Source organism: Epinephelus lanceolatus, chromosome 6 (genome assembly GCF_041903045.1).
Source record: "Epinephelus lanceolatus isolate andai-2023 chromosome 6, ASM4190304v1, whole genome shotgun sequence".
NCBI classification, from domain to species: domain Eukaryota; kingdom Metazoa; phylum Chordata; class Actinopteri; order Perciformes; family Serranidae; genus Epinephelus; species Epinephelus lanceolatus.
This window is the reverse complement of record NC_135739.1, coordinates 15849824-15864142: the sequence shown is the minus strand read 5'-3', so window position 1 is coordinate 15864142 and position 14319 is coordinate 15849824. Positions and strand designations below refer to the sequence as shown.

The following is a 14319-nucleotide window of genomic DNA, read 5'->3' as shown; positions in this document are numbered from 1 at the left end:
CTCCCCAGTTTGCCGTCTCCACAACCCGCAGGACAGCAGGCAGGCCAAGACAACAGAGCTATGATGCCAGATATGAAAAGCCTGGCTGCATGCACAACCTGTCATACTGCAGGATGCATCACTCAATTAGCAGCTGAGCACATTCCCATGCAAAACTGCAGAATAAAACCTTCAATCTCGTCAATGACCACAGCACCATCTAAAAAATGTTAATCACCTTTATTTTGTTTCATAAACAAAAAGTCTTAAGACTAGCTTTAATGACCACTGTAATCCTGACCATGACTGACAATGTGGTGAAGGGATTTAACCATTTACCAGAAGGGGGTATTTTTCATTTTTTTATAAGTGCACAAGCCAGTCTGACTCGGACATCCGTTGGCCATCGTAAAATAGAAAAGTCTCTGGTTTGTGGGGATAGTGTCTGATATGTCTGGATGACTAGACTTAAATTCACCACAGTCCAGCCCGTGTGCACATGAACTTCACGTGCGTCAGTTGGCCTCGTTCTTTGACGCTTCGTCGAAGTTCTCCACCAGATCTGCAGAACAACAACACATTGTGAATTATTACATTGTTGGAAAACTGTTCAGCATGTTCTTACTCCTGAAAATTATATCAAATGCACTCAGCTGAATCATTATTGTAGACAATACATCACTTCTACAAAGCAGATCTTCTTTTCGTGACGAAATAATAGGCTTAACATTGAGAGAGTTTGTTTAAATGTGTGTGCAGACACAGAAAAACAAGTGAACTGTCCGACTTTTACACAGCTAATGGTTCATACCTGGAACATCATCATCCTCTTCCTCAATGTCCTCTGCCTTTGGAGCCTTGCTGTCGAGAGCTGAGATAAAATATACACATTTAAAAAATGTTCATGTTGCATCATTATAATGAACATAGAGCCTTTATTTTATGTTGAGTATGTTGTGCATGCACTGTCCTGCTGATGTAAATACTCACTCGAGCACCAAATGTAAATTGATCAACAGCTGGACATAGTATGTCAGACATTGTAAGACATATGTAAACATCCTAAACAACAAGCGAGGCGTTGCAAAAGCTCATCTTCCCTGGAGGTGAAATTGTGATCAAACTGCACTCGCGGTTATTTGGTCTCTTCTGTCAGGTTTACCTATTTCAATTACGCATGAAATTTCCTTCCAACTGAGTCAAGTTTGTCTAACATAAACCAAAAAAGTACCATTAATGTAATTAAATTGAAAAAAGAAATGTGATGTACAGACAATGGGTACACACAGAATATGTTAACAGCAATTACATAAACCTTATTCAGTAAAATTAACTAAATTCTAAGAGCTATTGTTACATAATTTCTGAGAGACTGAGATTGTTTTTTGTTGTTGCTTTTTTGCCTTTATTTGACAAGACAGATTAAATGTAAAAGGGGAGGATGACATGCAGCAAACGGCCACAGGCTGGAATCAAACCCGTGGCCGCTGCGGCAAGGACGATGCCTTTGTAAATGAGACGCCTGCCCCAATCAGTGAGCTACTCTCAGTTTTATTGGATTTAATTATATAAATTGTATTTTTTGGTTTATGTCAGAATTACTTGACTCAACTGAATGCAAATTATCAAAATACAATGGAAAACAGTGGTGTCACTTAGAGACGCTTCTACCCAACTGGAAGTGAGAAATCTGAACTAAAAGGCAAAATAAAAACTGACAAATAACAAACTAAAAACTGGACTTCGTCTCTTGTCTCCCTTATCCTTTGGTCCTAGACAAGCTGATAAATGCGATAATGTTGCATGAAAAAATTATGGATTTATGTGGAAGTTATATTAGTTACCACAATTTTTTTGAAGCCACTAACATGGAAAATCTTAGACACCCTTTACACTACTTTAAAAGCCCTGACACAACAAGCCGACGGTCAGCTGTCGGTCAATGTTGGGCTGTTGGTGAGTGTCCGTTACCCTAGTCGGTGCAGTGTCTCCTGCACCATTGCCCCGCATAGGCCCGTTTGCTTTTTGTTTTTTTTGGCTGATTCAGCATATTAAGTTGACGTCAGTGAAGCCCATCAATGAATGAAATCACTCTGATTGGCAGTTCAGCTCAGTGCATGAGAAGTGAGAAGGAAGTGAGGAAAGTAAACAAACAGCTAAAGTAAAGAGGGAGTGAGAACAAAACAAACTTGTTACATGAGGTAAAATTATTTTTCTTTAGCCATTGAGCTCTTAAGCAGAAATGTGTCATGATGGTTTTTGTTATTGTCCACTGGTGCAAAGTAAATATGCTTTGTCCTTTCAACATTGGATTGTGTTGTTAATGTGTTAACTGGCTAAATAGCGGCAAGACAGTTTTCCTGTTTCCCTTTTTGAATGACGATAACAGACTACCACCGTCTGCAGGTGTGGAGAGTTATTTCCTCTCACACAGGCACAGAATGTACGTGCAACTTTGTGGTCAGGCTACACAACAGGAGGCCTTTGTCACAGCTACTTCTCTGAAGTCTATTTGGTGCATCTGGGCTTTTATGCTCCCTCAACTTGGTAAGACAGACCTCCTGACTCTCTTCGTTACAGTGACTGTCAGAGGTCTAAGAGGTCCAAGCACACCCACCTTGCCGAGGGAACTGTTCTGCCAGTTTGCGCAGGCTGCTGAGGCTGTCTGCTCCTAGCTGGCTGAGGATGCCGGGAAGCATCTCTGTCAGCTGCTTGGTCTCAGCGTGGCCCGTGATGGCGAAGGTGTTGGCGGACAGAGAGGCCTGAACTTTGGGGTTGTTGAAGTGGATCACAGTCCCGTCATCCTTGATCATGTTCACCTGAGAAGAGACGACCGCTCAGGTTTTACAATTATGGCTATAATGATCTGAGAAGCTACTCTACGCTGAGTAAATGTATGCAAATGACTTAACAAGAAACAGATAAGTGTGAAAAACCTGAGAGCAGTCTGGTCTACACAGCCACGTTAGAATGCACCACATTCATGTTAATGTAACATTCAGAGTTCACATATGCAGAAGATCCACACCAATTTACCTCCTCAATTCCAGCAATATTGTTGACAGCCAACTTCTTAAGTGAACTCTGAAGCTTTTTGTCGTCAGCTGTTGCAGTTCTGTGTACCACCTTCTTCTTCCTGCGTGCAGATCCCTACAACCAAAGTAGACATACAGTGTAAGACTCCTAAAGGACAGCAACTTGAAGCCAGCTATGACTTACAGGAGTGACAGCATTAGGAGAAAATTAGGGGCCACACAGCCTTTGCTGTTTTATTACAGTATTCAATACACACATGAATCAAATTGGGGCGACAGAAATACACTGGCAACAAGTTAATAACTGCAGCTATAAAAAACCCAGCAGAGTTACTGGTTGGGTTGACATCTCCTGTTTTTGTCAACAAATGTGTTTTTCCAACAGCTGGTCTTATTTTCTGTTACACAATAACTTGATGCAGGTCTGCCTCCATAACTTCTTGTCAGATACTACATTTTACTAACTATGAGAGGAAGCTATAATCATCTGAAAAGGGGAGACACAAGGCATTATCTAAGACTCTCAAATAATGTATCATAATGCAGCCATAACAAACCGATTTATCCTCAGAGTTAGGCCTGCACATAATTTATAAGTTAATCTCCTAATTATTTTTCTTGAATACATGCCAGAGTAGTATAAACGTGCCCATGACAATTTCCCAGAGCCCAACATGACATATTCAAAGTTGTTTCTTTTGTCTGGTTGCTTCTTTTGTCAAAACCCAAAGATGTTATTTACAATACAAGAAACCAAGAAAACCAGCAAAACATCACATTTGAGAAACTGGAGTCAGAGAACATTTGGTATTTTTGGTTGAAAAATGATGGAATCACTGACTGATTATCAAAATAGTTGCAGATTAATTGTTTTGTTGATTACTCATTTGATTAATCAACATATTGTTTTAGCTCTAAATAATTTCATTGCAATTTAAACATCATTTTTATTAATACATATATTTATACATTTGAATTTTTGCACTAATCATCTGAAAGTAAATCTTAGTCTGAGACACTCTACATCCAGTTTGTTGCATTGAAAATGTATTATGACAGCACTGAAACATATAAATCCCAACAATTAGAAAGAATACTAACACCACTCTTTATGGCAAGAAGAAGTACCTCAATACAGATATTGCAATGATATTTTAGGCTTGACTAATGGTGCTTTCACAAATTATTTACACAATGGGATTTTTGATAAATAATTATCAGTAATGTGGATATAATGACTAACTGTGTAAAGGCAAATAATAGAACAGCTAAAACAGTGTGGTAAATTCAGAAAAAATACATCACTTTACTGTAATGAAGCATTTAAAACCAGGAAAAAACAACCCTTATGACATTATGTTATCCAAAATCTAAGACGTTTAAGGTTTGATACTGTTCACAGTCAAAGTAAATAACTTCTACAGCTAAATACTTCACTTTCTCTGCGATAACATAAATGTAATTTTGGAAAGCTGCGGGGTCAATGTAGTAATCCAAAAAGCAATTCTGCTCCTCTGTTCTTTTTTAATTACACACAGGGCTAATCTTCTGTCTCTGTCTGTCTGTCTGTCTGTCTGTCTGCTTGTGTGTATGTGTATCTGCTTGTCTAGCAGTATTACTAGTCTATTACTAAAATAATACAGCAAAGAAAACTGACCAGACGCCAAAACTATCGGGCAGAGCGGCACTGCAGTGAAAGCTTTGGCATGCTGGGAAGCCAGCTTCCCAGCACACTCTTGTCTAATCCTGGCGCTCTCACCCAGATGAACTCTCAGGAACTGATATGTGGATTGGTACTCAGTATTACCGAAATAATTCTGTGGGTACCCTGTTTGGCACCCAACTCTATAGACATTAATGAGTCTTCTGTCACAATATAATACTGATAAATTGCCCAGCCCTGCTTCAAAGTGGCTTCTGATCAACAATGAGTTTAATTTACAATAAGAAACCAAGAACAACAGCCAATGCTCACATTTGAGAGGCTGGAGCCAGAGAACAGGTGTTTTTGGTTGAGAATGACTAAAATCATTAACTGATTATGAAAACAAATGCAGATGGTTTTCATCAGTCACTTAACTAATAAATCGACTAATTGTTTCGGCTCATTTAACCTCTAAAACTAAGGCCTAGTCTCAGATTCTCTAAAAATGTATCATGACAAAACTCTAACGTACAAAACCAAGCAATTCCTTTGAGCTATGAACACTGTAAAATATGTAAATCAAAAGTAAAACAACAAACACTACGTTTTATGGCAAGATGTATTTTAGTTTTGGTGTAGCATAGTGAATAATGAGAGCACTGAATAACAGAGACATTCCTACGGTCTCACCCAACATGAAACGTTCCCAATAAAAACAATAAACCACTTCCTTGGGTGTCAACATACCTTTCCTCCTATCCGGACCTGGGCTTGAAGTTTTGCCAGTTTTTCTTGATTCATGTTGTCACCTACAACATGGGAAAATGAAGATGTGTAAAGACACTGAAAAAAAATAGAGGTTGTGTGTACCAGCTGTCATTTTGATGGACAGTTAAAGCAGTCTGAACACCAAAACACCCACTGCTCATATTATAGTTTATTGTTTTACAGTTTTTAATTAATATCATCTGTCACTGTCAATATAGATCCTACGTGCTATATATACAGTATATATTGATTTAATTTATTTATTTACACAGGAAGTCCCTTTGAGATTGAAAATCTCGTTTACAAGAGAGACCTGGCCGAGGTAGCAGCCAATCAAAACACATTAAAATGCAACAACAAATACAACATATAATGCAAAAATCTACAACAAAACAACTAGTGGCCTCTCAAGAAAAACAAGCACACATCTCTGTCAACAAATGCTTTATGATGCCCTCAATGGATGTAAGTGTATCTTATTTTAGATCTTTTTGGAGATTGTCCCATGCCCATGGTGCACAGTAGGAAAATAGTTTTCCCCAGACATGTTAAAACCTGGGGTACATTAAAAAGCTGACACACAGAAGGGTGCAGAGGTCGGGTGGAGGTTTGCACAGTATTTCTTTATAGATAAAAATATACCAGAGCTTTTGTCTGAGTGGTCAGTGACATCCAAACCACCAAATCATAAAGCATGCACTGATAAAAGAGGAACTTTGCATTTGTAATCACACATAGACATGCACTTTACATTATCATCCAATCCATGTATATAAGTATGTATTTCTTTGACTATTTGCATACCAGTAGTTTACAACTTACAGAGCACTTGACTTGTATATAGACATTTTATTTTAGTTTTATTTGTACTGTTGGTCATTTAACTGTATTTATAGTATTTATATAAACACCTATGTTTCCCATATACTTGTGTACATTTAAGTCCTGTCTATTCTTCCACCTTTATTTGTCCAGCTCTACTGTCCTTGTTCCCAGCTGTTATGTCTATTGCTGTGTAAGTACATGAGAGTCAAGTTGCTGGTATGTTTAAGTTACACATGATCCCAACTAGCTAAACAGTTAGCATGCTGCTGCTTCCCCTGTCGCCTATAGCTACAACATGAGCTAACCAGTTTAGGAAGAATACAATAAAGTACACGAGCAGTAAAAAATGTTTTATAGCCGAGACAAAACAATAAAACAAACCGTTAAGCGACATGTAAATTACACCACGCTGATGCAATAATAACACAGACTGGCTCTAACTTGTCAGTCTGCTGTGTGTGTGTGTGAGTGTGTGTGTGTGTGTGTGTGTGTGAGTGTGTGTATGGTTAGCAGCTGCAGAGATGAAAACACAACACAGGGCCTTCAGACTGAACACACAGCGTGTCACCGCTCGGCTCGGCCCCACAGCTCTGCTCCGACCACACACCGACAAACACACACTCAGCTAACACCGCACGGTACACACAAATCAATATGTATCTGCCCAAACCTGGTCAAATATCCGCACAGGCATGCGGTGGCGAAAGATGGAGGTTATAAGGAAGAGATTACGTCACACACCATACGGGGATTTCTTCTTCTACGCTTCCGACCAGCTGGAGGGTTTTGAGTTCCGTGCTGCCCCCTACAGGACGTTTAATGTATTACACTATAAAGTGATGGTGCGCCCAGCAGCTCCCTTATTTTATTTTATTTTATCTTATCTTATTTTATTTTATTTTATTATTTTCTTTTCTTTCTTTTATTTTATTTTACTATTTTATTTTATTTATTTTATTTTATTTTATTTATCCTTTATTAAGATACAGTATCTCTTCTTCCACTTTCATTTAGAAAAACTGTTACCCAGTAAAACCTATAAATAGGTTAAATAAAAGCAACACAAGGGAAAGTAGTAAAAGAAAAGGGATATAAAAGCCACACCAATGTCATCTATACACATTTCATATGGGTTAAGGACTAGTTTATAAAGCAGCAACAGTTTCCTTCAGGGCAGCTTTTAAAAGACCTTTAAAAAATGTTCAAAAAAGGGAGTGCTTCTGTAACAACATTTTGAAGTTCATTCCATACCCAGGGTGCATAGGAAGAGAAAGCAGCTTTACAGAGCTCTGAGCGCACCCTGGGGATATTTAAAAGAATACCAATTTAAGAGTAAGTGCAGTAGTTGCTGGTATGAACGAACAAAAGGCTTAAGATATAAGTACGTGCAACACAGTTAGACCAGGTTGGTAGGTGGTTTACCTAATAACACCAATGAATAACAACATGTGCATTTTTCTTCTCTTACACAGACAAAGCCATCCTAAAGCCATCCTAAAGATTGCATAATATGCAGAATCCAGTTTTATAAGTAGGGATGAAACTGCATGGATGTGAATTACATCACCATAGATTAATACAGACAGAAATGACTAGTCGAACGAAAATGACCAAAATGCACATTCAAGTGTTTATTTTGTTTGAGATTTTGTTCTGGGAATGTATGCAAAAAATACATATTTAATTAGATAATGCCTCATTTGCATGTTTTAACATATCATTTCAAAAAACTTGTAATACAAAAAATAATTGTCTTAAGTAATCACCTGGGTAGGTTTGGTGGTGATATCTATATGTTAAAAAACGCATTCTATTCACATTGGGGTGTCTCCTTTTAATCATGATTAACATAATTGACTAGCATTTAATGATTATAATTGATTATAACTGAAATGTCTTTAATTATCCCAGTGCCACACTCTTGACTCCACAGAGACAGACACAGACCCTCTCCTCAAAAGATGTTTCTGGTGGAGAATAACCTCCTCCTAACACACATTATCCTGACCATCATAACAAAACATTTTTATGAGCCTTCAATTTGCATTTTTATGTCGTTTATTTGTTCTCCATTATTACCTTTATTGCACAGTTCAGGCCAAGGAAACTGAAAAGATTTCATAAGAGAGATGAAAAAACTCTTGTGCATTAACAGTAATATTACCTACCACTGCCTGACTGACGGCCCTGCTCTGTCTGATTTCATTCTGACATAGTGGTATGAAAATGCCTGGAAACAATGTAGCATGATCAGCTATAAGGAAATGCAGCAGTCATAGTGAATCAGTAAACAATAAATCATTAGTTAAATGTGATCGACACATAACTTTCATGCTCATACGAAGATGACCAGACTGTTTCTATATGATCTGTATGCTACAAATATCTAAACAGTGTGTCGTTTATACGTAAATATTTGTGCAGACTGAATCAAAACCAGTGATGAGCTCAGTTACATTACATTACATTATTTTGTACATTCTGCAGCAGACTTTTGTGTCTGCATTAACCATACATCCACATTATAACCCAGAGAATCCATATCACGTTACCACATATATGTTAGGTCAAAAACACAGGGCTATACTGTGTTTGTGACCTGGGCTACTGTCAGTAAGAACAACATCAAAAGAAGAAGAAACAGAATCAAACACATTCAGTAAAAATCCTTAGATGAGGTTAAGGGCACAAACTGGAGCTGAAATTCCAGCAACATTAAGAGTAAATACATTTTTTCCAATAGAAAAAGCTTAATAAAGAAACGACTGAACCAATCTGACAGTGACTGTAATATTTTCTGAGCACTGTGAACATTTAAAACAGATTTTGTTCAAAGCTGAAAGTTGAGCTCTAAAAGGTAATCTCACATAATACAACAGAGCACAATACTGCCAGTTCACTGTGATCATTTTACAACTCCAACATGAATACTAACTGTATAACTGTTATTTACAATAACTTTTTTTGACCTTTGCCAAGCCCCGCCCCTTTGTGATGGTCTGACAAGCTGTCAGAGTAAGAATGGAGCCCACACTGTCTTCAGTCTGTGTTTGAAGGATATATCCAGGATGTCAAACTGACTCAGCAGCAACAACAGGTTGAAAAGACAAAGACACTTAGAAGCTAAAGCCGAACTACAGGCTACAGATCACAGTGTAAAAGTGAAGCACCACATCACTGCTGATCGCCACACAAGACAATGAATATAAAGGGAAACTTTGCTGATATTGAACCAGCTGTGTGGCATCACAGTGTGTGCCATCAGACCTCTGCCGCCGGACAGGCAGGGATCTGCAGAAGTCAAACAGTGTTCTGTGCACAATGCGATGACACACAGCTGGTTGAATATCAGCATAATCATTAAAAAGCAAAAGCAGCATGTGTATACATTCAGTAGGCTATATCTTCAGTAGCTAGCTAGCTAACCCTACACTTCTCAGGGTTTGATTTTGGTTTTGGAACAGGGAAGAAACGTATATCTTTTTCCAACCTCTCCACATTCTGCACATCTTCAAAGCCTCTTCCTGTTTTTCTCAGAGGACCTGGAGATAGTCAGCCACGCTCTCATGTTCTCCCGTTTGGACTATAACTCTCTGTACACTGATATTAGTCAGTTCTCTCTCTCTTGCCTCCAACTAGTTCATAACGCCACTGCCTGGCTCCTCAGAGGTACCCAGAGGAGAGACCATGTCACACCTGTTTTAGCCCCTGTCCACCGGCTGCCTGTAAAATTCAGAATTGATTTTAAGATTCTCCTATTTGTTCACAAAGCCCTTAATGGTTTGGCCTCATCCTGCATGGCAGACCTCCTCTGGTCAGCTGACCATGGGGAACTTGTCTGTCCCACGCTTCAGATTCAAGCTCAGGAGTGATTGTGCCTTTGCTGTGACTGCCCCCAAACTGTGGAACAGCATCCCCCTCCAAATCAGATGTGCCCCCTCCACTGCATTGTTTAAGTCCAGGCTGAAAACCTACTTTTATTCCTGACTTTCTCTGCGGTGTGTCTGTTTGTGTTGTGTCTCTGAATGTGTGAGCTGTGTACCTGACAGTTGTGTTGCCTCTCATGTATTTAGCCACTTGTTCCTTTTGTACAGCACTTTGGTCAATATGAATTGTTTCTAAATGTGCTTTGTAAATAAATTAGAGTCTGAGTTTGAGGTCCTCTCAGGTGATGGATTTGACTGCAGTGTCTCGCAGAGGTAATCTACCCGAGTTGCTGGTCTCTGTCGAGCTGCGGAGAATGCTGCGCTGCCAGCGGTATAAGTTATGAGACTTTGGGCCCCAGCAGCTTTGGAACAACGTGAAGATTTTCCTCAGAACAGCCTTCCTCAGCAGGATGTAGACCCAGGGGTCCAGGATCTGGTTCCATGTGGCCATACGGACCACCATCAGGAGACTGAAAGAGGCAGGCTCGCTGTTGGCCCTGGTGCTCAGCATGATGACACGGATCTGGTGGGAGTGGTCAGAGAGTAAGAGACAGTGACAGAAAAGATAGACAAACAAACCATGAGCTGTTTTATTTAATATAACTAATGTCTTTCTTTAATTTAAGAAATAAAAAACTTTTACACTGACAGATTAGAAGCATCCTTGTGCAAGGCACTCACTGTTTTTGTAAGATAAGCAAATGCTTTACTGGAATATTTTTTTAATTCAGTGTTTCACAGAAGAGCCTGTAAAGCAGTAATTAATGTTTCCAGCTCATCTTTTGAAGATTGATGGTGTCAATCACCAGGCGTCCTCTCATGACTGGCACATCCATTATCCTCCACACATGTACAATGATTCAATACATGAGCATCTGCATGGTGATTGTAAACTCATAAATAAATAGTAACTGACTAAACTGAGAATAAAAAACTATAGTTTTTGTTGTTACAATAAGATTTAAGTTATTCAAAGATGTGAAAATGCGACAGCATGTTTGCTTTAAAATACCACTTCAATCACACTCCATGTTCTTTCTCAAGCTCCTCTATGTATGTCTGATGCAAATTACTTAAGCGTTTGAGTCCTGATGTCATAGATAAATGGATGACAGCTTCAGCAGCAATGAATTAGAGGAATGGACTGACTGAAAGAGAAAAACAGCAGTGTAAAAAGCTTCAAAACAACCTTTTGCTTGAGCAATCTTTTCATCACAAATTACAGGTTTGTCTCATTTCAAACCCAATTTCACCGTCTCTTGACAGTCACTTTGTACCAACCAGTGGTCAAAATCCATGACAGACACAAACAGAAAATGGGGTTTGAAGATCAAAAAAATGATGTGGGAATGTAAATGTAATTATAAATGGATTATTAGTAACAAATTGAGATCAATTAAAGAAACAGTGCGTAGGATTTAGTGGCATCTAGTGGTGAATATTGCAGATTGCAACCAGCAGAGAACAGCTCCCTTGTGCAAAGCGGGAACTTCCGATCAGGATTCCTTCAGTGTTTATTGTTCAGGAGGGTTTTTAACAGGAGGTGAGGTATCTGCAAAGGTCTCTTCCTCTCCAAAACAAATGGAACAGATGATTAAAACTGATAAAAAAAACACTGACTTAAAGCTATAGTTGGTAATGTTGGAGAGCTAGCAAGATTTGAAAACGGCACCTCCTCTCAGCCCCATCCCCTCCTCCCCCTCCCGTCAGTGCGCCGTCCAAAGTCACGGCCCCACAAACTTGAATGCGCATCCCGCACTGCAGTAGGAGTCAGCAGGGCAGAGGAGAGCCGAGTAAAATAACAAATCCCCCCAAGCAAACAAATAATTACCTGTCCAACAGAAAGACAGCAACCTCTGCATCACTTTTCAGGCCCTTCAGCTCCCTCAGTTGTCTCCACCGTTGAAAAGCTGCACCGATGTTGACGTCTGGTTTGTCCTCTCGCTTTATCCAAATTTCGTCGCAGCCTTTTCTGCCTCCGACTTTCTTTTCTCAGCCTGTTTAGCGGGGCGAGCCGTTACAAGTAACGCTGGAAGTGATACTTTTGGCTGCATTTTCTCTGCCATTGTTGAGCAAACTCCTACTAACTAGGTATTTCTGCTGAGGAATGTGCTGAATATTTCCGGCAACGGTGACACGTGATGAGTGCATGCAGGGAGGAGGGAGGGAGGGACGGAGGGGGGCTCGGGCAGGACGAGATATGAAGGCATCTGATTGGTTCTTTCCATTCGCACCGAATGGCAGGGATTGGTCAGAGGTTTTACGGGCCTGCAGCTGCCACAGAGGTCGGATTTTTTTCATTCCTTTTTCTGAACACATTATGTATTGACTGCTCTCAGGAAGGAAGGACCATTTCACCCAAGAAGTGTTTCTGAACAGGATTACCAACTATAACTTTAAGCTGATCATGTAACCAATTAATGTTTCTCCAATGCTGTTCAGCTCATCACAGACAGGCCGCTAGCCCAGCACCAACTAATGTGTGCTCACCAATTTTCTCTGATAACTTCAAATCCAGACATTCAGGAGATTTTTACTGGGAACCGAATCATCCACAGAAGTCTCTTCCTCTCCAAAACAAACAAATTCTGTGATTTAATCTAGTTAAAAAAAAAACTTAATAAAGCTGTTTCATATTAAAAAATAAGTGTTTTTCAGACACTGCTCGTCAGGAGGGACTGCTAACTATAGTTGCCGACGTGAAAATGCAAAAATGCAAATGGCCCTTTCTAGAGTCAGCATTTGGTTTGTCCGTTCAGGGCTACTGTAGAAACATGATGGTGCAACATGGAAGACTCATAGCCGAGGACCTTCTCTCTGTCTAGATATAAATGGCTCATTCTAAGGTAACAAAAACACAATCATTCTTATTTTCAAGTGATTAAGAAAACAAACATATTATAAACAATTTCTGCCCGTATCTCCCCCTAAATCCTATATACTGGACCTTTGATATAAACTCAAATTAAAAAGGAGTTCCAACTCATTTTCATGGTTTCAGGCTGTGGGGAATGTGCATCACAAAAGGGTTAAAGGTCTTCCAAGAAGAAATTCTTACCAGTAAAGGCCCCCAGCACACACAGGACACCAACATGATAGCCAGCAGCTGGCAGATCATCTCTATGTGGTATGACGTGCCTCTGCAGTGATGCTTGCAGCGCAGTCTGGCCTGCAGCAGCGCGCAACTTGTCAGTGTATTGCACACAATCGAGAGCAGCAGGGCCAGCAGCCCTAGCATAGAAAAAAGCAGAGGCAGGAGCACATCCAGCCAGTCCTTAGGTTCCTCCATATGGAAGAAGCACCAGCTCCTGGAGCTCTGAACCCTGTAGGGCCTCCACAGCAGCACAGGCAGCACAGCCACCAGGGCAGCGAGCAACCACGTGAGTCCCAGCAGCCTTTTCATGTGGCGGGAGGCTAAAGCTGTGGAGTGGAAGATAGGCCTGGTGACTCCAATGCAGCGCTCCACCGCCATGGCGCTTCCCAGGAACAAGGGGCTCAGACCAAAAAACACCATGCATGCTCCAAAGATGCTGCACACAATGTGGTGAGGGTCAAACATCTCCCATTTCTTGTGGAAGCTGTAGACAAAAAGCACCAGGGAGCCAGTGACGAGGTGACCCAGCAGGTCTGTGACCACCAGGCTGCTGGCGAACAGCAGGAAGGCCGCCTTGTGCTTGATCCGGATACGGTTGTAGGACTTGACGAGGATGAAGAGGGCGAGGCTGTTGGAGAGGATGCCCATGGTCATGGAGATGGCGGAGGCAGTGATGGACAGGTCCTTCTGGCTGCAGGTGCTGTTGCTGGGTCTGACCTCTGACCTGCAACTTGCCTCTGAGCTCCCATTGGCTGACATGGTGGAAATGAAATCTGAAGGAGAGGATAAATGGTAGATGGGATGCATAATTTATTTGTATAAAAATATGTGCAATAAAACTTCAGAGGCTAAAAAGTGGCAAATGATCACGTCAATCAATAATCTGTAGTTTAAATGATTTGGAACAGATGCTCAGCTTTAACGCATTAAAACATTCTACTTTACAGCTCACGCATGCAGCTGTGGGTACGGTAAACGTTACTTTCATCAACACGGGCTGAGATAAAATCAATATGAAACATGTCCCCCACTCTCATAAGACAATAA

General features: G+C 40.3%; 2 protein-coding genes across 2 annotated transcripts; both read right to left on the bottom strand.

The window, feature by feature from the left end:
- Positions 1-204: 204 nt before the first annotated feature.
- Positions 205-7028, bottom strand: btf3l4 (basic transcription factor 3-like 4). The gene is made up of 6 exons (XM_033621119.2): positions 6923-7028; positions 5407-5468; positions 3016-3129; positions 2597-2798; positions 791-850; positions 205-541 (listed from the first exon to the last, which is right to left on the bottom strand). Exons 2-6 carry the CDS (start codon positions 5458-5460, stop codon positions 495-497), a joined length of 477 nt encoding a protein of 158 aa, XP_033477010.1. The 5' UTR covers positions 5461-5468; positions 6923-7028; the 3' UTR covers positions 205-494.
- A 2633-nt stretch (positions 7029-9661) lies between these two features.
- Positions 9662-14031, bottom strand: ptgfr (prostaglandin F receptor (FP)). The gene is made up of 2 exons (XM_033622036.2): positions 13237-14031; positions 9662-10701 (listed from the first exon to the last, which is right to left on the bottom strand). Exons 1-2 carry the CDS (start codon positions 14029-14031, stop codon positions 10417-10419), a joined length of 1080 nt encoding a protein of 359 aa, XP_033477927.1. The 3' UTR covers positions 9662-10416.
- Between the last annotated feature and the right edge of the window lie 288 nt (positions 14032-14319).